Source organism: Terrapene carolina, unplaced genomic scaffold (genome assembly GCF_002925995.2).
Source record: "Terrapene carolina triunguis isolate 2854851 unplaced genomic scaffold, T_m_triunguis-2.0 Scaffold95, whole genome shotgun sequence".
Taxonomy (NCBI): domain Eukaryota; kingdom Metazoa; phylum Chordata; order Testudines; family Emydidae; genus Terrapene; species Terrapene triunguis.
The window spans coordinates 52,055,694-52,079,901 of record NW_020664446.1 but is presented as its reverse complement, the minus strand read 5'-3'; the positions used below and the strand labels follow the sequence as shown (position 1 = coordinate 52,079,901).

General features: G+C 39.3%; 1 protein-coding gene across 1 annotated transcript in view; it reads left to right on the top strand.

Annotated features, from left to right (window-relative positions):
• Positions 1 to 23,918, top strand: part of GRID1 (glutamate ionotropic receptor delta type subunit 1) — an 800,331-nt gene extending 776,413 nt beyond the window's left edge. The window contains exon 16 of the mRNA XM_024209390.2: positions 23,441 to 23,918. Coding sequence (XP_024065158.1) covers positions 23,441 to 23,869 — 429 coding nt within the window. The 3' untranslated portion in view covers positions 23,870 to 23,918. The remainder of the gene's footprint in view (positions 1 to 23,440) is intronic.
• The last annotated feature ends 290 nt before the right edge of the window (positions 23,919 to 24,208 follow it).

Sequence of the window (24,208 nt, the reverse complement as noted above, 5' to 3'; positions counted from 1 at the left end):
GACGTAGTGATTAAAAATTAATTATCCCATTATTAATACAGTACACCAGCCAGCCACCAACACTGTTTAACAACTTTCTTTTCGGAACCTTTAAAAAAAAAATAATGACTTTTCTGAGCAAATGCCTTTCATATAAAATATTTTACCTAGAAAAATCCATTTGGAATGACTTGTTTGCAAACACTTTCTTGCAACAGTACAAAGTAATTAATAGTAACATTATGGTAGACTAAGCAGTCCATACGCAGAGCTATCTTGCATGAAGCCTGTATCTATTTGCATCAATTAAAAAGTTTAACAAGCTAACCTCTGGGAATTTTTTAAACATTGAGAGACTTGCAGATTCTTACATTTTGAACAGATATTTGTTACAAGCAACTAATAGGAGCAAGCAGCATCACTGCTAGAAAAGAATACAAAGCCCATCAATTCCAATCTTAATTTCTAGGAGTATTACAATAATTGACATGCCTACAACATATAAACAATTGTGGCATATGGAATCTGAAAATAAATGTTGCAGTCTGTAATGTTATCAAATATTTGTCAATAAGCTTCCATTCTCTGTGTTTCCTCTTCACTCATTTTAATTCATCCACAAAGTGTTCAGTAATAAACATCCATATCATGCTTGTGGGACAAACCTGTGAAGTCACTTGCACACAACTCCACGATGTATATTGCTGAAAGGGAGCCTTTTGATCATGGAAATTTTGTATCCATTTTGCTTAGCACAGTATAGCATTTGGAGAGCATGCACAGTGAGGACAAATAGCTTTGCCTATAAAGACAGATGCCTTTATATGTTTGATGCACAGCTTTAGTCTTTCCCTTAGTACACTGTAGACCTCATCCCCACTAGAACTATGGAAGCCTACTCCACAATAACATTGCTAATTAAGGCGCATACCCTGTAAGGAGCTCCAGGTAGGGGGACCTCCTCACCTTTGCGGAATATCTTGCAGGATCATGGACAAAGGTGGTAACTATTCAAAGTCCACTAATATTAGCCATATTTGGGTGTGACATACTCTGGGTGTATTCGCCTCTCAATGTTCAGGGAGTCCAATGCATAAAGCTTTGTAGACTTAAATGAGCATATACCCAAAAATCAGAAATAAAAACAGAAAAGGTAAAGTCAGTGTTAGATAAGGTCAGTCACTGATTTAATTCAAGATACCCCAAGCTCTATTTTATTTCTATTTCCCATTCCTGTCTCTCTGATCTTTAATGTTCTGCTTCCTTTGCTCCTGCTTCCCTTTATTTTCTTTTTCTTTTTCTGTGTCTTTAACTGGAATTCTTACAGCTTTCATCATTCCCCTATCTGACTTTTCTGAATCAGAAATATAGTGTTTTAGGCTTTTACTGTTCTAAATTATGGCTGCCCTTAACTTTCTCTCTTGGAATGCTCAGGGTCTTAACATCCCACATACAAATCTCTAAAATACTTCAGCAGACTCAGAGAACAGATGGATGTATGGTACAGCTTTACTCCAGGAAGATCACTCATCTGTGGGAATAAGCAGATGTGTGGGAGTAAGTGGTTTCAAGTCTGAGCCAAAAGCACTTCCAGGGAAGGGGTAAACAAGACAAATTAAACTAAGACAAGACACAGGAGAACAGATCAAGAAAGTGAGAGTGTGCGTGGAGAGACTGGGAAAGAGAACAAGGAGGGTGGAGTCCTGCAAGAAGTTGGTTTTAATTTTAGTAGAGAGAGGGTGCTGCATGGACAAAATGTGGAAGACTTTTCCAGATGTAGGTTGCAGAATGGATGAAGGGACAAAGTTGAGAATGGGAGAAGGAGATGAAGGAATCAGTAATGAAAGGTCTTGGAGAAGTATAAGGAGCAGGAATGAGGTAGAAGGAAATGAAAATTGTGATTATGTAAGGCCCTGAAGAAGAGGACAAGGAGCTTGAATTTAATGAAGTAAAATGCAGGAAGCAAGTAAAGTGGTTCAAGGAGATGGCATAAAAATGTCAGATCAACCCGACACGAAGGTAACTTTAGCAAGCACTCAGATACCATACTTCTCATTATTGTATAAATTCCCAGATGGATTAGATAGAAGGAGCATTTTGGATGCACTAGAAGATGAAGTGAGAAATGGGATTGATGAAGAGGCGTAGGTTCCTGTGGTCAAGGTGAAAAATGTCCCCCAAGGATGCAAGTGCAAGTAGTTGGGATAGTGAAAAGAGAATATTCTGATAATGTTAAATAGAAAGATATTTCAGAGTTATGAAGGGACAGAATATGGGGGAGGAGGAGAAAGAGGTGTCAGATATGACACCAGGGTTGCAGATGTGGGAAACAGGAAGGATAATGGAGTTGTTAGTGTTGTTGATTTCAGAAAGACTAAGTTTGAGGCTATCAATGCAGGTATCTACATATTATCATCAGCATTTCTATGGTGCCAATCACTATAAAGTATAAATACTGCGCATGGATTACAGAAAACAGTGAAATCTGTCCCACTGGGGCAGTCAATATACTATCCAACTCTGTAGTTTAATTAACAGCTTCTAACTTTGAGCACACTGTTGGATTTTTCTTCTCTTCTGCTTTTTGGAAGGCTTTGGCAAAGATGTGACAATGTAAGCTGAAAATGGTGAGAGTTGGATTTTTCTCGATCACCTTTGGAAGAGTGTTCCAGAATCTTGTATGAGCATAAGTTCATACAAATGGTCATACTGGGTCAGAGTAATGGTCCAACTAGCCCAGTATCCTGTCTTCTGACAGTGCCCAATGCCAGAGGCTTCAAAGAGAATGAGAACAGAACAATTATGAAGTGATCCATCCCCTGTCATCCGGTCCCAGCATCTGGCAGTCAGAGGCCTAGGCACATGGCCACTGATGGACTTATCCTCCATAAACGTATCTAATTATTTTTTGAATTCTGTATTAGTTTTAGCCTTTACAACATACCCTGGCTACGAATTCCACAGGTTGACTATGCTATGTGTGAAGAAGTACTTCCTTTTAAATCAGTAAAATAAAGAGTGAAAAATCCAAACTAATGACCACTTTGGACTTTCAGCTAGACTATTCTCTATCCCTTTTGAAAAACAGAGCAGCTGAAGGGGGTAAGTCTCTGGTTCCCTGAAGATTAAACTTGGCCCTGCTAGTCACAGGGTACTGAGCAATGAGTTTCCCTGGCTTGTCAAACAAAAGAGGCAATCCTTCGGATAGTATGACCGTATCTCATTAATGGGTTTTGTAAATCAGTTCTAGACACTTGAAGTGAATCCAGGATTAAATCAGTTCATGCTGAAGAGCACTGGCATAACATGAATGGTATGATCCACTCAGTAGGCTGAACTCTACACCAACTCCTGCTTCTTTGTGAACTTCTTATCTTGGCCCAGGAAGAGGGAAATATTCTAAAGGTGATAAGTGCAGAAACCACCTTGGCTAATTCACCTGAGGAATGGATGGAGTCTTCTTGCTACCTGGAGAAGGGAGAGACCACTTTTAGTAATTTGTTGCAGTTTGTGCTTCCAGAGTCAGTACTGAATCCAGCATGACCCAAAGGCTGTGTGTTATCTTGACTTCACCTGAGGATGAAGTACTGATATTTGCCAGTTCCTCAAAGCATTTTTCTCTTCCACTTAGAATCACATTGGTGTTTCCTGGGTTCAGGTGAGCCTATTGTTTTTCATGTACATTGGAGCAATCAAGTACTCAGATATTTAAATGACATAAATTATTATAGAGAGAAGGTGGGTAAAATAATATCTTTTAGTGGACCAACTTCTGCTGGTGAGAGGGACAAGCTTTTGAGCTTTCACAGAGCTCTTCTTCAGGTCATCTTGTCTCTCTAATATCTGGGAACCAACATAGCTACAACACAGTATAAGTAAATAATTAATGTACTGGTAACCACAAACTGTTTTTTGGAAAGGAAGATTTGCCTATGATGATATTAGAAAAAAATTATATCTGCACCATAATGCCAGAATCTTCCACTAGGATGCACATTTATAGTCTATTAATTCTCAAAAGAAAAAGACATTCAGAAACATTTAAATGGCCTTGATTACTTCTAACTTTGGGGAAATTATATTTGATCTTTCTTCAGTGAGTAGATTTTCTAGAATTTATAGACAATCTCTTCTAACTTTGACTAGATTTTCTGCAATGTATTGTTCCAATGATTTTTAGTGGCCAGTCCTCTTACCCTGGTCATGAATACTAGAGTACCTCCACAAATCTCTGGATGCATCACAACTGGGCCCATTAAACAGAAGTGTGTATTTTGCACCAGTGATATTAAGCTGTTTCTTACTGATCCACAATAGTTTATATGTAATATTTTGGACACTAATATTGCCTTTAGAAGCCTTTTAGTCAGTAAAATGAATGAAAAATCCAAACTAATGACCATTTTGGACTTTTAATTAGATTATTCTCTGTCCCTTTTGAATAACTAAGCAAGTAATGTATTGGTCCCTGACCTCTAAAGTGCGTCTGTCAGTGTGGTCTACATTACAAATTAATCACTTAAATATATTGAAAACAGAGAGTCTTTCTCATATGAAAAGAAATTCAGAAAATGAATAGTGTCTCTGTGATGGGGTCCCCAGGGTGGAACTTGGGCTGTGAGACTGCTGAGTCCTCCAAACCCACCAACCTGGGCTGGCCCTCACACTGTGATGCTAATGTCAAGTTGCAAACCCTTACATAGACAAACACAGGCATGGACACCCCCAACTGTGTTACATGAATGATTTCCCAGCTACTCATGAACCATCAATAGGGAGGCTGCAGCCAATTCCCCCAGCTCCCCAACCTCGCACCCCAGAACTATGCTGTCTTGCACTGGTCAGAAGCCTGACCAGTGTAAGTTAGTTATTTAGTTCACCACTTCTTCATAGGAAAGTAGACATTCACCAGCCCTTGTAATCTGAGCTGAGATTTCCTAAGCACTTTACACAAACTCACTGATAAGGATACAACATTCAAATATGTTTATTAAATACAGAAAGATAGTTTTTAAGTGATTATAAGGGGTAGGCATAAAGGTCAAAGATAGTTAACTTAAGAAACTAAAAAGTAAATATGCTTTCTAAATCTTAAACTTTTAGTCTAAACAAGAGTTGAATCAAATAGCTTTTTTCACTCTGACAGATGGCACAAGCAGGTTTCAGTTCCCAATGCACAGACTGGACTCCCTTTACAGCCTGGAACCAAACTTTCCTAGTTCAAAGCTTCTGTCTTCTAGATGTGTTTCCAGATGTTGAGATCGCGGGGTGCGGGGGGGAAGATAGGCCAAGTGATGGTGTCACTTCCCTTCTTTTATACTGTCTTCCAGCTTGCTGGAAAGATCCTTGCTGTGACTAGGGGATCAGGCAGTCCCCATTGGTCAAGCAGTCTCCATTGCATACGTGATCTCTCTGAGAAGTCTCTGGGATAGTGGATTATTTTCTTGATGGGTGTTGATGGGCCATTGACATTGTCTGGCTGTTGATGGCTACTCCTTTGTTGCAACTGAAAGGCTGGTTGTGGGTGTTCCCAACCTCACAACATATTTCAGTAACACATATAGCAATACTTCATAACTTCACGTACAATGATGGTACATACAATCAAACAGGATATTAATGTTCAACAGATCAAGACTTTTGAAATGATACTTCACACGGTATACTTTGTACAACACATATCATAATATCATCACAGTGATGAATATGGTGGTTCCAGGGTGCTAATTTGAGGTACAGAGGGTCACAGCATCCTAAGTCCAGTAACTTTTTAGTACAATTCCTACTCATGTGTTTCACAAGCTCAACAAACTCTAATATAATTTGGGTCAGTCAATTTGTGAGGGCTTTCCTGCAACATCAAGTCTTGGCTATTTTTCAATTTATTTGACAGTCTGAAAGATGGTTTCCAAATGCTCATTATCATTATGACCCAACATGGCTGCTAATAGACTTAGCAGGCTCCATCGATACTTTATCAGCTATGTCTTTTTGCACTCAGCTATCCGCCCGGAAAAAGTATTCTCTTGTGCTATCCTCAAAGTCACCTAGCCATTGTAGCCCTCCACCCCCCTTTTTTCCATACCAAATGTTACACTCTAGAATAACTAAAACTTTGAAACTGAGAAGAATAAAAAAAGTCAACCATGGAAATCCTGTAAAATTATCTGTGTGCGCGAACTAATCACAGAAAACAAATTATGTGACATCTTCACATTAAGGAGACTTAGCAACTTTAGACTAGTCATTGACTTCATTCAACTATTTACAGAATGATTCCTTTGCCAAGAACTGAAATGTATTGCATCCCTTATAGAAGATGAGATTGACACATTGGCTGTTAAGCCACATCTTGTCACTATTACAACTTGCTCATCAAATTCCTCTTTCGATCTTTCCTTATCTATAATGAAGAGGACTATAAAACATAAATGTATTTTATCTGAAGAGACTAGAACATGGCTGGCACAAATCACAGTTATAATGCTGGTGTACATGGAATCTTAATTTCCTGCTAGCTAGGAAATTACGTCATTTTCATCTTACTCAGTTGCAGTTAGATATTGCAGCATCTCTCTCTCCTTTAAGGACCCTAAGGATATTTCATGCCATATATTTGCAATTCTTTAGCTATCACAGTATTAATTAAAGCTGCTTGGCTTATAATTTCTCATCGTTTTAATCAGCCCGTGTAAAATCATTCTACCGAGCAGTCTTTTTCTTTCTCCTGTCCTCAGTGTTCTCCTTCTTCTCTATTCTTCAAATTAAGGAGGCTGACATCAAATGCTCTGTCCACAGCAGGAACAGAATTGTACTAACTGACTTATATATTTGTAACAGCATCATGTTGTCATTACTGCTTTCACTCTGTTTTCAACAAAATAACTTCAATAGATACGATTGCAACCCCACAAGTCATCAATCTGCAAAATTTTCTAACTGTGCAGGATTGAGGAAGGTGATGAAATTGCCCTGAAATATTGTAATTTGTTCTGTGGAGAAGGAATAACAAAAAACAACAACCTGTCTCTCTGGACTGGGATACACAGCCTTATATCTTCTGCCTTAAGTTTTCCTACGGTGCATCATATATCTGTGCTGGATGATGATACACGTATTTTAACCTACCTCAAAAAATCTGCACTTACAGCTTTAGCTCTTTAGTCTTTCTCTTTGGAATTGGAACTGAAACCCACTGTATCTCAGAAATAGACATATGAGATATTAATATGATCATAATGAGTCAAAGATGATTACTGCTGAGAATTCTAATCAGGATCAGGTTTACTTTGCCTCAGATCTCCAACAAGATATTATTTCATAGGCCCTGGCACATTTTCCATATGGTGTCAATCACCTTTTTGGTTATTAAAGGCTCTTAGACTTACGCCAATTTTTCTCTTCCTTTATTCTTTCCTTTTCTTACCTTTCTTTTCCTGTCCACTTGTCGTCTTTCTGCTGCTATCTTTTTTTCCTGACTCTTTGATTCCCCCTTGGGACAGTTACTTCTGATGGTGAAAGAAAACACAAGATCATTGAACTGACATTTTATTTTCCCTTCATTGTATGTTCTTTATATTTTATGTTGTTTTTTAAATTATTTTTATGTATTTTGACATGTCTGAAATCTTTGTACATTTTTTGCTCAGTTACATATAAATGATCATTTGTTTGTACAACTGTATTGTACTCTACTTTTTCTAAGAATAAATAAAGTTTTTTGGGGGGAAAATTTAAATAATACAAACATTGGCAAAATAGTGCATTGTAATGCCACCCAGAAAACTCAGGTTCAAGACTAACTATGAACATAAGAACTGGCAAACATCACTTAACTAGCAGCTTTAAACCAGCAATGAGGTTTCAGAAGCAAGCATCAGTCACTCTAGGCTGCAAGATTTCATGCTGTTATATGACAAAACACAAAGCTTGAGGGAAGAGGTACAGAAAAAAAGAAGAGAGAAAATATCTGTACTCTCCCTTGTACAGATACTGATAAAAGTTGAGAAATTATGAGTTAAACAGCCTTAATTCACTCCTTACTGGTTATTTGAACAACTGCAATATAAATAGTCTGAAAACTCACCTCTTTTCTGAGCAGAACCAGATATTCTGCAATACATAGTCATAACAAATGGGCTGATCAAAAGCCCATTGAAGTCAATGGGAATCTCAGCACTGACCACAATGGTCTTTGGATTAGGCCCTAAGTGAATTGAGAATGACATGTCATTCTTTAGCTTGCTGACACTGGGACCAGAACTGCGCCAGCTACTATGATATTTAAATATGTTTGTTGCTAGCTCAGTACCACAAAGGTTTTCCTGTCCTTTGGGGGCAGCAGTTTCTTGTCTGAGAACCACATTAGGAAATCCTGCTATAAGAGTCCTAGAGGGGTAGTCTAGACTAGAACATGATTTAGCAGCATGTTTCTTAGGAAAAAAAAATCCCTGAACAAAAGTGAGCATAAAACAAGTCCCCTTGGAGTGTGAGGCACGCTGTTAGAAACAACACCATTTAAAGTCCCAGTTCAGCAAGCAACTTGAGTATGTGCTTAACTTTAATTACAGTGTGTTCCCATTGAAGTCAGTGGGGTTAATCATGTGATTAAAGCTTGGCATGTGCTTAAGTATCTTGCTGAACTTGGGGTTGTAGCTAGTTAGGTTCCTGACACTGTGCGTTCAAAGCCTTTTTTTTTTTTTTTTTTATTGTATGTTTTGTCTCAGCTCACAGTGGTATTTCCAAGTTGATTGTTTTGACAGTGAATGTTCAGTAATAATTAAAACATATATTTGAATCAGAATTTAAAAAATGAAATGTAACAGTGTTTCCCCACATTTGTTTTTCAACCTACTGTGGTTTGTAAAGCCTGAGGCCTTGATCCAACAAATCATTTAAGAACATATTTAATTTTAATTACCTGAGTAGAGTCTTGATTCTGCTTCCATTCAAATCAATGGAATGACTTCCATTAGCTTTAATGATGGAAGATCAAGCCTTAGGTTCTTTGAAGTCAGCCTGGATTAATCATGTACTGAAAGTTATGCATGTGCTGAAGTGTATTGCTGGATCGGGGCATAATTACTTTGAGGCAAAAAAAATGTTATAGCGTGCAATGGTAACACATTTTTAGCTTAAATAGCTTGGGTATTTTAAAAGCTATTGACAGCAGATTACTAAGAGCCACTTAGAAAGTAATCAGGCCTGAAAGGTTGTTTTTGAAAACGTATTTAGAGCTATAGCTCACTCCCACCAAAAAACAAAATTATTTCCTAGTTCTATTATTATAGTGACCATTACATTTCACAAGCATCACCACTAGTAAGAATAATTATATTATGCATGTGTATAATTATATTTAGAATTATATAAAACTATAATATTATATAGATTTTAACTTACTTTCCAGTATCTGAGATAAGTTATTTTCCCCTATTCTAAACATAGAGAAATACTGAGGAATCTCAAATATTAACATGTCATAATTGTTGGTAAATGTTGACAAATAGGGCCTGATTTTCACAAGTTCAGCACCTGCAATTGCGGCCAGGTTTCTGAAAGAGCTCAGCCCCCATTTAGGCACTAAAATAAGGGCCAGCTTTTGAGAAGTGCTCAGCACCCAGCAGCTCCAATTGCAACTTTCAGTGTGTTAAGCTTTTTTGAAAATCTGCTATTTCTGTTGGTGCCTAAATGGGAGCAGAGCTGTTTTCAGATGGTGCGTGCTGATCACTTTGGAAAATCTAGCTTTTATTGGAGACCACAATGGACATTAGGCTAGATTGCCCAGTTCGAGATTGATTTGCACTGCATAAGATCAAAGTGACTTACAAGCACCCTGAGATGGCTAGTGGAGTATTCCCCCTGTGCAGGGAAACTCTCCATGGGCATAAAGCTGGTGGAAGAGACTCCTCTGTGACTTCCGCCAGCTGCCTCCAACACTCCTGACATAATGGGCAAAAGGGGGTGTTTCAGCGATGGGGCCTGGACAGAATGGGGAGGGTAAGAGGTATGACCGAGCACGGCTCTGCTATGCCAGCTCCTTCACTGGTGCAAGTCAGGATGTGCAGGTACAGCCCTAACAGAATGCAGAATCAAGCCCTTTGTATGTCAACATCCAATGGTTTAGGACATGACCCAAGGTCTCCTGAAGGCCATGGAAAGACTCCAATTGATTTCAATGTGTTCTGGATCAGGCCCTTAGTGAATTTAAACTTTTTCAATATCAGAATGATGACGGGGTTACAGAGATCCTATCAACCTATCTAATCACACTGCAGTTTTAGATGGTCTATGTATTGCCTCATGAAAAATAGGCTTTATTGTAGCATGTGACCCTGGCTGCAATGGGACTATCTTTGCTAGAATATGATATACTGTCGCTAAAACAAACACCAATGTTAGACATATGGCAGAAAATGTTTGTTAAAAAGAGTAAAATATTAAGTACACTATTAGCCTCACTATTTTGATCCATTTTTTCTCCCTGTTCTTCTTTCCCTTTCCTATCTGGAGATGGCCAATGAGGTGAGGCTGGGCCTCAGAACTATGGTGAGATTTTATTAAAAAAAACCACATACCAATATTTGATTTATTGTTGAAAGTGCCTGCACAGTTTAGCCCTTGCTAACTTTCTCATCTTCACCTCCTGAAAGCCCCCTTGATCCTAACCTTCCTATTGCTGCAAATGCCTATAGCTATTGTATACATAATGTTCACATAGTAGCTATTTTCTCAACATGCAACTCCCTCTCTCCCAAATAGTCCATTTCCAAAGACATTGGCATGCTCATAAAACACTATCCATTTGATGCTGCATTTTCCTGTTGCTTGTGCTGGAAAATGCTTCTATGCACCTTCCTTTTGTGCTGTTTATTTTAACCTCTTGAAGCCTGTGGACATGTGTCATGTGCCCAATCATTCTTTTTTATTAGGTTTGATAAGGACTCAGAAGCCTGGATGCCTCAGCATGAGGCTTAATGGCCCTCAATAGCAGTAACAAATGAGTGCTATGAGGCTTTCTTCCTTCCATCTTCTTGGGTTTGACTCTATCGTTAGCAATAAAGATAATCAAATATGCTACAGTTACTGCAGTTAGATAATGAGGTGTGGTGTTGAACCTCTGCAAATGGCAATAGAGCATTAGCATGTTCACCAGCAATCACCTAGTTTGTGATGTACTTCCCACATGTACTGTATGTTCTGCATGTTTATTAACACAGCACCATACAATATGGATGTATGTTGATATAGCAACAAATATAAATAATGGAGCTGGATCGTCAGGGTTTCCACTGGCAGAACTTCATTGGCTTATTGGCGTTACATTTATTTATACCAGTTGAAGATCTGGTTTGGTACTTACAGTCTATAGGACTGATCCTACAAACACTGTGTGAATAATCTTCAGGCCCAGGCCCTCAGGACATAGGGCTAGATGGCAGCAGACAAGGTGGGAAGGGGAAGGGAGGGATATGGATTGCACAAAGTAAGGTCATGAAATTACTTACTTTTGTAGCGTAGACATTATGTCAATTCCACCTTATTGGTCATTTGTTTTGGGGGTTTTTTTACACTTTATTTCTCTTTAGAAATTATTTGTATTAATTTGGTGCAGGAGTGTGAGTCAACACTGGAAATGTAGTTGAAAGAAGCCTATTGCACTGACTACCTCCTGTCAGCATCCTTTTGCTCATTATTTTTTCCTATTTTCTTTCAGTTAGAAGTGAAGAGTAATATCAATTTCTCTTTTATGTGAAGTAAGGTGTACTGTTTCTGCTATTTAATTAAGCAAACCAATTCCTAATGAATCAGGTCATCTCTACCAAATAGCTTCTGCTGAAGTTTTTGTGTTCTGTGGAGATGTTGACACATTTGTTGAAAATAATTTTACATTGCCAACTCATCTAATTTCTTTTTCCTTTCAATTGGATGAGTCCAGTTGACCTCAAACAATGTCAGTCTTACTGAGGTCTTTTTGTTTAGTTAATTACTATTTTAAAATACATAGTATTGTTTCTGCTTATATGAACAGAAGATTGTGGAAGACTGGTACCAGCAAATGGGATGTGGGTGGTCTGGCTTGGTGATCACCTCTGAGTTCAGGAACCAGAGGCCAATAGGCAGGTCTGAATCAGGAGCCAGGTGTCAGAGCCAAAAGTTGAAGCCAGGATCAGATAGGAAACAGGAGCTGAGGGTCAGTGCTGAGTCAGAAGTCAAAGAGCTGTACTCTAGGGTCAGAGCCAGAGCAGTCAAAAACAGGGCAGCAGGGTTCAGGGACTGGAATAAGGCTGAGGGCAGGAGCCAGGAAGAGGACGGGGTCCAAGTTAGAAACCTGAGATGAGACCACGAGTGAGGTAGCAAACACAGCGAGGTCTGAAGTAGCCTCAAGCCAGGATCCACCTTGTGGCACAGACAACTTCCTGTGTCTTTGTAACTTGAATAGTGCACCTGGCCCAATCAGGAACTCTGGAGGAGCCCCTCCAGTCAGATCCCTATGGGTGTTACCTTTAGTGGAATGTAAGGCCTTAGGGCTCCCAATGCTCCAGTCACTGGTAGAGACACTGGGGGGTGGGGTGGCTTCAGCAGTGGCCAGGGGGGCCAGGTTCAGGACCTGCGGATCCTCACAACAAGTTTGATTGCAGAACTTGGTCTATTTATAAAGGCAGACTTGAGGTGCATCTCTAGTCATATTTAATAAGATACAATAGTATTCAAATCATTATCCAGCGGAATACATGCAAAACACAGTCAGCAAATTTTATGTAATATTAAGTGCTATTTGACTAGGTCACTTGCCTGTGGTAAATTAAGACAGCAAACATACATCACTATGTCAGTTTCCACATCTGTCTGCATATCACATATTTCTGACTAATGAAACCCTAGAATAATAAGAGTGGAAACTAATTTATATTTAAATTATTATTTGTATTAGCCTCATATAACATAACACATCAGGGTTCCCCCTCCCCTAAAATATACCGAATTAAATATATCATTCCTGTTTCTTTCATTGAGCAGGCCAATTATTAGCTACTTTTTTACCTCTCTCAGAGTCTGATGGAATGAAATAGAATTATGGCTTTGCAAATGCATTACATGAAGCCAAAAGTAATAGTGAATGTAGTAAATTCAGGATTTCAAAATGACTCTCCTATTTGTCATACTTTATACACATGGGTTGTCCTCCATTCATTTCTCAGCAACCACATGCTTGAAAAATTCATGTCTGATAAAAAGAATACCTGGAATTTTGTAGTTGGTTGGGGATATCGATTTAATTGGTGCTGAACCAGTAGTATAGCCTCTGGATACCAGAGCATGCAAATCTGCCTCTTAAGTTTTTTGTATTTTTTAAACAGACTGTCCAGCAGGGCTTAAAAGTTTCTCAGAGTTCATTTCCCACTTATCTGGATATTTATGTGGGTCCCATCACTTTGAGTGTGACTCAACCATTAATACCTTTATTTTCAGCATGACCTTGTGAGCTAAGGGATATTATCAATCCTGCTATACAGCTAAGGAACAGAGAAATTGGCATATGATTTGGTCAAGGTCCCACAGGAAATATGTGACAGAAATGGGGATTTAACCCAGAAGTCAGGAGTCTGAGTTCACTGCCATGACCACAGAATCATCCTTGTTTGTTTTTTCTTATATTTCTTTTACACAATGCAAGTTTCATATTTTTATTATATTCATTTTGGTCAAAACTCAAGTGTCATTCTTCCATACATTTCAAGTGTCATTCTTCCATACATTTCATATATATATATATATATATATATATATATATGTATGTCTGTGTATATATATATATACACACACACACAAATTGGTCCATGAATGATGATTGAGAGCCTGTCTACATTTGAAATGCTACAGTAGCACAGCTGCAGTTCTCCCATTGGCGGAGGTAATCCACCTCCCTGGGAAGCAGGAGCTAGGTCAACAGAAGAATTCTTCCATTGATATAGTGCTGTCTACACCAGGGGTTAAATGGACTTAACTACATTGCTCAGGGGGTATGGGTTTTTCACACCCATGAGTGATGTAACTGTGTCAACCTAACTTTTTAGTGTAGACCAGGCCTAAGAAAATTTTACGTAAACAGACCGTAAGCAGTTTTTATGCATATCTCAGGCATATTAAGAACTGCATTAACATCACTTTAATACTTGAGGCAGAGATGTCTGCATGTGACCTAGAGATGTCAATACATCCATCATAGTCCCTCAAGGTATGTGCATGCTGTTTTTCTAAATTTTTATTTTTTGATACTCAGGGACTTTCCTCTCCACCCTTCAGTCCAGTGTGGTTCTGTTAGCATACGTTTGGTGTACGCATTCTTTATCATAGTATTAGTTATGCAATCCATCACCTGACCCTTCATCTTTCTTGGGTTCATCTGCTTTTGACTTGTCCAAACAGCTTCACCAATCTGTAGTGACTTTCCCTGGTCAAGGGGATTCCACTGAACTCAGTGATAAGATCTGAGGAGAATGGGTAGAATAAAGAAGAGGTGTTAGTTTCCTTAAGAAAAGATTCTCACCTAAAAGCCCTCCCTCAAGGAATCTCCGGCCTTCAGCCATGCTGCTAAGAACTTAGACATTTTATTAGCTGTGTTCAGGAGGTCTTGGATAACCTTCTAGACATCCTTCACCCAACAACTCTTCTCTGAAAGTCAATGAGGCATTGCTAATGACTGCTAATGTCAATTAGCAAAAAGTATCCAAGGTAATTCCCATGTTTTTCCAAACTCTCTCCAAATACTCATTTAAAAAAAAACACACCTGAAAAAACAAAACAAAAAAACTGTTTATCTTTGCACACCTACATAAAGAATATTGATTACTCCTTAAAACTTGCATATTACATGGTGGTTAATGATCACAATCTCTCTCAAAAATAAAAATGATACCCAAGTTATCCAGGGTAGAGAGTCTTAGTTAATTGTAATTGTTCTCATAGAGGGTTAGTTGTTTGAAAGAATTTCCTGAGGCAGCCTTCAATTCTCTGCAGAGGGGTCATAGCTGTGTACTTTGTCAGTCAGGGTACCAATAGCCACAGTTACAGGACCCATTTTTCATGATCAAGTTCTTACAATATTTCAGAAACCTGCCTTTCCCTTTCCCTCTTCTAGCTCAATTTACCGAGGGAAAGAATGAAATTCAAATTGGTATTTAGTTAGGGTAGGGTTACCATACGTCCGGATTTTCCCGGACATGTCCGGCTTTTTTGGGCCTCAAATCCCCGTCCGGGGGGAAATCCGAAAAAGCCGAACGTGTCCGGGAAAATAGGGAGGGACCAGCGGTGCTGGGCCGGGGGTGCTCGGCCGGGGGCTGGCCCGGGGCGCTGGGCCGGGGCCCGGGCCAGGGCCGGGGGGGCTGGGCCAGGGGCTGGGGCCAGGCCGGGGGCCGGCAGTGCTGGGCCGGGGGTGCTGGCCTGGGGGTGCTCGGCCGGGGGCTGGCCCGGGGCCGGCACCCCAGGGCCCGAGCCGAGCCAGGCTGGAGACGCTGGGGCCAGGGCCGGCCGCCGGAGGGAGCCGCTTGGTTGGGGGGGCCAGACTGGGCTGCGCCTCCTCTCCCTACCCCCACTCCCCCGCTTACCTGCTGCCTGCTTCAGGCTTCCCGCGAATCAAATGTTCGCGGGAAGCAGGGGAGGGGGCGGAGTTGGGGCGGGGACTTTGGGGAAGGGGTGGAGTTGGGGCGGGGGCGGGGCCCGTGGAGTGTCCTCTTTTTGGACACTCAAAATATGGTAACCCTAAGTTAGGGTTGGTCTTACTTTGAGCAGGGGGTTGGCCTAGATGACCTCCTGAGTCTCTTCCAACCCTAATCTTCTATGAATCTATGAATGAGATCATTTGCTTACCCAGCAGAAATGGGTGGTTAGTTGTTTTTCTCAATCAGGAGGAAGACATGCACTTATATTCATCCTCTATATACATATGTGTTTTGCTCCATTTCACTGATCATTCTCTTCAGATAACCCGCAAGGAATATAATTATAATAGTAATAAAAATAATGAAAGAGAACGTACTGAGAGAGTAAAAGAAAATGACATATGTTTGACATTGACATTAATGGCATCTAATACAAAAGTGTGAGAGCACACACATTTTATTTGATAGTGTGTGTATGGATACAGCTATACATAAACAATACACATATAGCTATGGAATACATACATTGATAGAAATATACATCAGTATAGATATTACATAAATATATACAATATGAATGAATATACCGTATACATATTAACTGCAAAAATGTTACTGTCCCAGCCTCCAAACAGTCAAGTCTGGAGCGGTTTATTCACCTTTGGGAGCGAAATGAGTGGAGATAGTCAGAAATATGTGGGAAGAAAAGAAACAAAGCTTCCAGACTAGTAACCAAACTTCAAGTCCGAGTGTGAAACAAAGCTCTGTGTTCAAAATCTCCAGTCAAACTGCTTCTCTGTCCTTTGTTCTTCCCAGCACAACTGCTGACTCCTATGCTTCTTTATCCTGCCCCAAACCTATTAAAAGTCCCTTTGTAATGATATCATTATAGCAAGCCACAGACAGGAGGTGAGCTGCTTACACTGTCCATTCAGGCACTGTGTCTCCTGCAATGAGCCATACCATTAATTCTTCTGCACAGCCTCAGTTCAGATAATTAGTTCAATAAAGTTATTGAGCAGCAGTTATTAACTATTATTAATTATCTTCCTTACTACAATAGTGCCTGGAGGCCAATCAGGTTGTGTCACCATTTTGTGAGGTGCTGTACAAATATAGAGTTAAATAGGCCCAAAGACTCTTTTCGACTTTTGCTACACTACTTTAGAATTGCACAATTAAAAGCACAAAGCATCAAGAGATGCAAAAGTTAAGGATCCAATGGCAATGTTAACCCACCATATGGCCTGTACCTTTTATGGTAAACCTAGAAAGATATAAAGTGTGATACATAAAGCCTCATATTTGACAAGAATTACAGAAAAGGAAAATGGCCGGATTAAAGCACCTGGAATCTTAACTTTTGCATTCCCTGGCTTTCACTGTTTGAATTATAAGATTACTATTTCATTAACTCATTTTCTCTATTTAATTTCCTAGGTAATCTTTAAAGAAAAAAGGGACAGCAATTAGTCCTAATTAAGCTTATAGTTTACAAGTTCTGTTGACTTCGTTAGTGGAGCCTGTAATTTCCTTAAACCTCATTGTGGCCGCAGTTTTGGGGATCTTTGTTTCTTCACGAAAGCAGCACTGTCTTGCTGGGGCTTTTAGCAGGACTGTGATTTGGAGGAACTTCGGATTCCACAGGAGTTGGACTGCTGTACTTGGAAGCTGAGGAGTTGTATAGAAATAGAGATGCTTTGCTGGAGGACTTAAGAGCTCTGCAGGAGCTGGCTGGAGTCCTGGGCAGTTTAAAAAGCACACTTCTCTATAACCCCAAATTAGCAAAACACTTACGCGCATGCTTAAATCCATCCCTATTTAGTAAAGCACGTAGGTACTTGCTTAACATTGATTTTAATGGGACATAAACATGTGTCTAAGTGCATCACTGAATAGGGATTGTTTGAAGAATCTGGCCCCAGCTGCACATATATGCCCAGTCTGTCTGTCCTCCAATGCGTAACTTAGTTATAACTTACAGAAATTGTCTACTGTGCCAGCTCAGGCTCATGGCCTTAAATGCTCGTAACTTTATCTTAAAGTTTTTTTTAAAAATTGACAAATCACCATCCTCACTGATAACTTTTCACGTGCCAATTTTGAAGCTTGATTAATCAGCAGTTTTTCAGTTATTTCTCTGCAGGGAAAAAGAAGGTGAGCAGGTGTCATTTCTCACTCTCATCATCCAAAGAGGGGGATAGCTCAGTGGTTTGAGCATTGGCCTGTTAAACCCAGCGTTGTGAGTTCAATCCTTAAGGGGGCCACTTAGAGGTCTGGGGCAAAATCAATACTTGGTCCTACTAGTGAAGGTAGGGGGCTGGACTCGATGACTTTCCAAGGTCCCTGCCAGTTCTAGGAGATAGGATATCTCCTTTAATTTAATTTATTTATTTAAAGAGGCAGAACCAGTTTTCATTAAACTTTCCACACAAAACATTTTTACTTTAGAATGGAGACATAGGGTGAAATTCTGGCCCAGTGAAGCCAATGGCAAAACTCCCATTGATTTCAATAAGTCCAGGATTTAACATCTAACATAGAATTTTTCAGAGTTTTGAGTGAATGAAACGGCGGAAAAGAAGGGTGTTCATTTATACTTATACAATGATCTGGGCACCTATATAAAAATGACATTGTATCTGATCCTCCCTCCTTGAAATCAATGTGAACATCTACAAAATTAAAAACAAATGAGTTGCAAAATGCAAGAACTCATCTATCCACACTTTCAGAAAAGAGCCTGCAAAAGGAGATGTGTTATACACTATGTCAAAAAGGTAACCAATCTCGTACTCTTAGACCAGTTGGAGACATGATTTCCAGACTGGATTATCACAATAGTTCCTTGGCCTTAAAATGTCTGAATTAAGTCTCCTCTACTGAGAATGCCCCATCTGTAGCCTTTTGATGTTTATATCTTAAAAGAGCTAAGCTAAATATATCACAAGGAATAATTAATGTGCTGAAGTTCACCTCTTTTTCTGTTTGTGAGAAGATCACAGAAGTTTTGAATTTATTCATAATTCTAAATTAGTCACAATTTTGTTTTTGCTCTTCAAATAGCTCATAAACTGTTTGTTGCAAGTATTAGAATTAGGACTGTCAAGCGATTAAAAAAATTAATCGTGATTAAAAAAATTAATCGCGATTAATCTCACTGTTAATAATAGAATACCATTTTAAATATTTTTGGATGTTTTCTACATTTTCAAATATATAGATTTCAGTTACAACACAGTATACAAAGTGTACAGTGCTCACTTTATATTTATTTTTGATTACAAATATTTGCACTGTAAAAAACAAAAGAAATAGTATTTTTCAATTCATCTAATACAAGTACTGTAGCGCAATCTCTTTACCATGAAAACTGAATTTACAAATGTAGATTTATGTACAAAAAATAACTGCACTCAAAAATAAAACATTGTCAAACTTTAGAGCCTACAAATCCACTCAATCCTACTTCTTGTTCAGCCAATCGCTCAGACAAACAAGTTTGTTTACATTTGTGGAAGATAATGCTCCCTGCTTCTTGTTCACAATGTCACCTGAAAGTGAGAACTGGCATTGTTGCAGCTGGCATTGCAAGGTATTTACATGCCAGATGCACTTAAGATTCATATGTCCCTCATGCTTCATCCACCATTCCAGAGGACGCGTGTCCATGCTGATGACAGGTTTTGCTCGACAACAGTCCAAAACAGTGCAGGCCGACGTATGTTCATTTTCATAATCCGAGTCAGATGCTACCAGCAGAAGGCTGATTTTCTTTTTTAGTGGTTCGGGTTCTGTAATTTCTGCATTGGAGTGTTGCTCTTTTAAGACTTCTGAAAGCATGCTCCACACTTCATCCTTCTTAGATTTTGGAAGGCACTTCAGATTCTTAAACGTTGGGTCGAGTGCTGTAGCTATCTTTAGAAATTTCACATTGGTACCTTCTTTGTGTTTTGTCAAAACTGCAGTGAAAGTGTTCTTAAAGTGAACAACATGCGCTGAGTTATCATCCGAGACTATTATGACATGAAATATATGGCAGAATGCAGGTAAAACAGAGCTGGAGACATACAATTCTCTTCGAAGGAGTTCAGTCACAAATTTAATTAACACATTATTTTTTTTAATGAGCATCATCAACATGGAAGCATGTCCTCTGGAATGGTGGCCAAAGCATGAAGGGGCATATGAATGTTTAGCATATCTGGCATGTAAATACCTTGGAATGCCCGCTACAAAAGTCCCATGCGAATGCCTTGTTCTGACTTTCTGGTGACATTGTAAATAAGAAATGGGCAGCATTATCTCCCGTAAATGTAAACAAACTTGTTTGTTTTAGCGATTGTCTGAACAAGAAGTAGGACTGAGTGGATTTGTAGGCTCTAAAGTTTTACATTGTTTTGTTTTTGACTGCAGTTATGTAACAAAAAAATCTACATTTGTAAGTTGCATTTTTACAATAGAGATTGCACTACACTACTTGTATGAGGTAAACTGAAAAATACTATTTCTTTTGTTTATCATTACAGTGCAAATATTTGTGATCAAAAATAATATAAAGTGAGCAGTGTACACTCTGTATTCTGTGTTGTAATTGAAATGAATATATTTGAAAATGTAGAAAAACATCCAAAATGTTTAATACATTTCAATTGGTATTCTATTGTTTAACAGTGCGATTAATACTTCGATTAATCATGATTAATTTTTTTAATCGCAATTATTTTTTTTGTTAATTGCATGAGTTAACTGTGATTAATTGACAGCCCTAATTAGAACTTTACCATTTTCACCCCACTGGTTAGTTATCCCGGTCACATTATTTCTGTTCCTGACTCAGGTAACAAAGCAGCACAGAATGAATTATAAATATTACAATAAAAATACCACTAATCAATGTTGGTGTATACTTTTGCTTAACATTAGTTTTACAGGAATAAGATCGCTAGCAGAAATCAAGAGAACATGAACAGATCAGGAACACAGAAAAATTAAAATTGATTAATCTTTGAATCTGAACACCTATTCAGGGGGAAAAATTCCAGCATTCTTTCCACTCTAATTTTGCAGCTGATTAGAGCAACAACAGTGGTCTCTCAAATAACCAAGCCCTCTGCTCTTTAGACCCAAATCAGCAGCCCCTTACAAGTACACCCTCAAGTGAATAGGAGTCCAGGGCAACTCATGAAGAACTGGTGTAATAAGCTCTCTGTAATTACCATAGCTAGGCAGGTAGCTCATCATATGTTGAATTAGATAAAGCTTGCAAGTGACCTTCACTGGTAGACCCAAGTAGGATGTTTAGGTTCTAATGAAAACAACTTAGCCATCTTAAGTACAGCATTTGCTTCCTAGTGGCTGCTACAATATAAACAGTCAGTCCAATGACTGTATCTCCCCTCTCCCCCACGCCAAGTCCATTTTTTCAAGGTTTTTCTAAATTGACAAACCAGTGGTGCATTACAGTGCTTCCTTTGAGACTTTGTATTACAAATCCTTTGGGCACCCAGCTACTGTGTGATAGAGAACACATAATAGGTTAGAGCTAATGTGTTGTCTACCTCATGAATGAAAAGAATGATCATTCAAGTGTGGAAGTCATTAAAAGGGCTTCTACACTACTGAAAGAGCAGAAAACCTCTTATTAAATGTAAGTAGGGTACATTCTATTTTTGTCTTTAAAGTTTCTTTTCTAATTTTCTATTGATTTATCTTCATTTGGGAATGGATGACATATATAAATGATTTGGCAGAATTTTTTTTTTCCTGAATACTCTGATGATGATTTTGTGGTGTGTCAGGCTTCATTGTCACTTTTCTAGGAGTAGCTATGAGAGTTTGGCATGCCAGAAATGTGGTCATGATCAAAAATTAATGGAAGTCATTAGGAGACCTTCCATTGATGTCAAAGGGCTTTGGATCAGTTCCATGCCTTTAGCCTTTAACTAGGCAAAAGTCCCAATAGATTCAATGGGAGTTTAGCCTGAGCTAGGCCTGCAGGTTTGTGGCCAGCAATGTGTTCTGATCTTCAGGCCTTTGGGGGACCAGCAAGTCAGTTATTAAATGGTAATGAAAAGTAGAGATTGACCCAAGTCACAAAGTTAGTGTTTGACAATTTATGGAATCCAGGGTTTTGATTTGGGCTCATCTCTAATTAAAAGCTGTAGATACAGACAGTTGGCAGCTGATGACTGAAGAACTATTGTGTAATTGGATCAAATTCTCTAGTCCAGCTGAACTTTTTTGGCACAGGACCATAGGGAAAATGTGGCCTAGAGCCAATTTTACATTCCCCCATTCCCAGGGCCACTGAGGACTGGGTTATTCTCTGGCATAAGACAGAGAAGCTGCGAGGCTATTCTACCTAGCACCCAGCCACCCACAGCCCTGTGAGACTATTTCACCAGCCAGGGAATCGTCTGGATGCAGATCACATACATTTTTTCCCAAGACATTCTCACTATGGGAGCGCAATACCACTTTAGAAGTCTAGAATACAAGAGGGATCTTCTATCATCCAGAGCTTGTGGGCTAACAGATGCTTTGTTTCTGGGCCACCATTTCAATGAGATCAAATAATCAAATTCTATACTTTGAAAATATTACATACTTTAGGTCTGCTTTATGAAATACCACTTACATTACATATACATTGTCCTCTATAAAACCACCACCCCGGTGCTTGCTTTCGCCATGCAGTTTATGTTGTTTTCCATTCTACATATGGGAAATACAGTAGTGATGCAGTAAGCAGCCCATTTTAGTCCCTCACTGGTTTGTGTTTTAAAGACCAGCTCTCCCCTTGTGCTTTTATCCTGGCAGCTACAATCTGTTGCGATGCTTGAGCTGACAGTCCCTTAAGGGAGTTTAGGGAAAAGCAATCTCAGTGGAAGGCCTCAACTCTGGAACTAAGTCCTTCCTTTGTTCTGACAAAGGCCATATTTGTCAACCTTCGGGTCATATTGGGTCTGTTATCTATTTTGTTCAGGACTAAAATTGAGGGAAATAAAAAAGGTGAGTGTGCGCTTCCAAGCTTCTCCTACAAAATAACCTCCACCTGAGTCAACAAAATGAATGAGATGCTGTTCCAAGTAGATCACATGAACCTCCTGAGCATGGCTCACCATTGGTGGGGCTTGAATATGCCCAGTAGACTTCTTGGGCTGGGCTCCTTCCTGACTGGTGAAAAAGTATGTGATTGTATCTCCCCACTGCTTCCCCAAATGAGCCATTGCTCAGTATGTTGTACAGTTTTGCGATCTTCCTCTCTTTTCTGATATGAGAAATGAAATATTTAACAATGTTGATATTTAGGTTGTCATCAATGAGCATCTGAGTTCATCTCACTGTGACGAATAGGGCAGTTCACACCTCCCAGCCAGCATTATTGTTCCAGGCTCTCTGACATCTCTGCATCGATTACACTCAGTTCACGTTTGGGAGGTGGGATTTCTTCATAACCATAACAGCTAGAAACTCATTCTTTGCTCCAGAATAAAAACTGAGGTTCTGGCAGACAAGATTGTAGCTCGAGGAAGGTGTTGGTGTGACATTCCACTGTGTACGGGTGGAACCAGAGCTCGGGTTTTGCCTCAAAGAGGGAGTGGTTTAAGGGTTCAGTTGTGGATTGTCACTGAGTTGACTTTTTTTTGGTATGTGTTTTTAAGATTGAGTTGTTATGGGTACCTGGAGCTTTTGCCTAAGCAAATCAAATTAAGTGACAATGGCTTCCACCACATAGTGTGGGGAGAGAGACAGATTTTTGTTTGGACTGATTCCATTGTTTTTAACCTCAATAGGATAAAGAAGTAAATCTGGAGCAGGTCCACAGACGTATGAACAGTTTAATTGATGAAGACATAGCCCACAAGCAAATCTCTCCAGCGTCGATTGAAATCTCAGCCTTGGAGATTGGTGGCATGCAGCCAAGTCAGACCCTGGAGCCAGTACGCGAATACCAGAACACACAACTTTCTGTCACCACCTTTTTACCAGAACAGACAAGTCATGGTGCCAGCAGGACACTCACAACTGCCTCTGGTAGTAACCTGCCATTGCCCCTTAGCAGCTCAGCCACCATGCCCTCTATACAGTGTAAACACAGATCGCCAAATGGAGGACTGTTTCGTCAGAGCCCCGTGAAAACACCTATCCCGATGTCATTTCAGTCTGTGCCAGGGGGAGTCATTCCAGAAGCCATGGAGCCTTCCCATGGAACATCCATATAATGAAAACAAACAAAAAAACAACCAGCAGAGCTTTTTAATACAATCTGAAACAAAAACAAAAACTTTTACATTTTTCGTGTACATATCTGTAAATAATGAAAGAATGAAGTGGGGTAAAAGTGTATTTTGAATATTCCCAATTTTCGAAGTCAGTAAAAAACAAAACAAAAACAAAAAACAAAAACAAAAAAAATGTATGAATGACTTTGTAAATTTTGTTCTATATGAATAAAAAGGCAAACTACTTGTGATCGTTCTCAAGTGCCAAAGAAGACCTGTTACTGGGACTGAGGGCAGTTAAACAAAAAATCATGGATTTCAACCCTTATTCCTTATTTG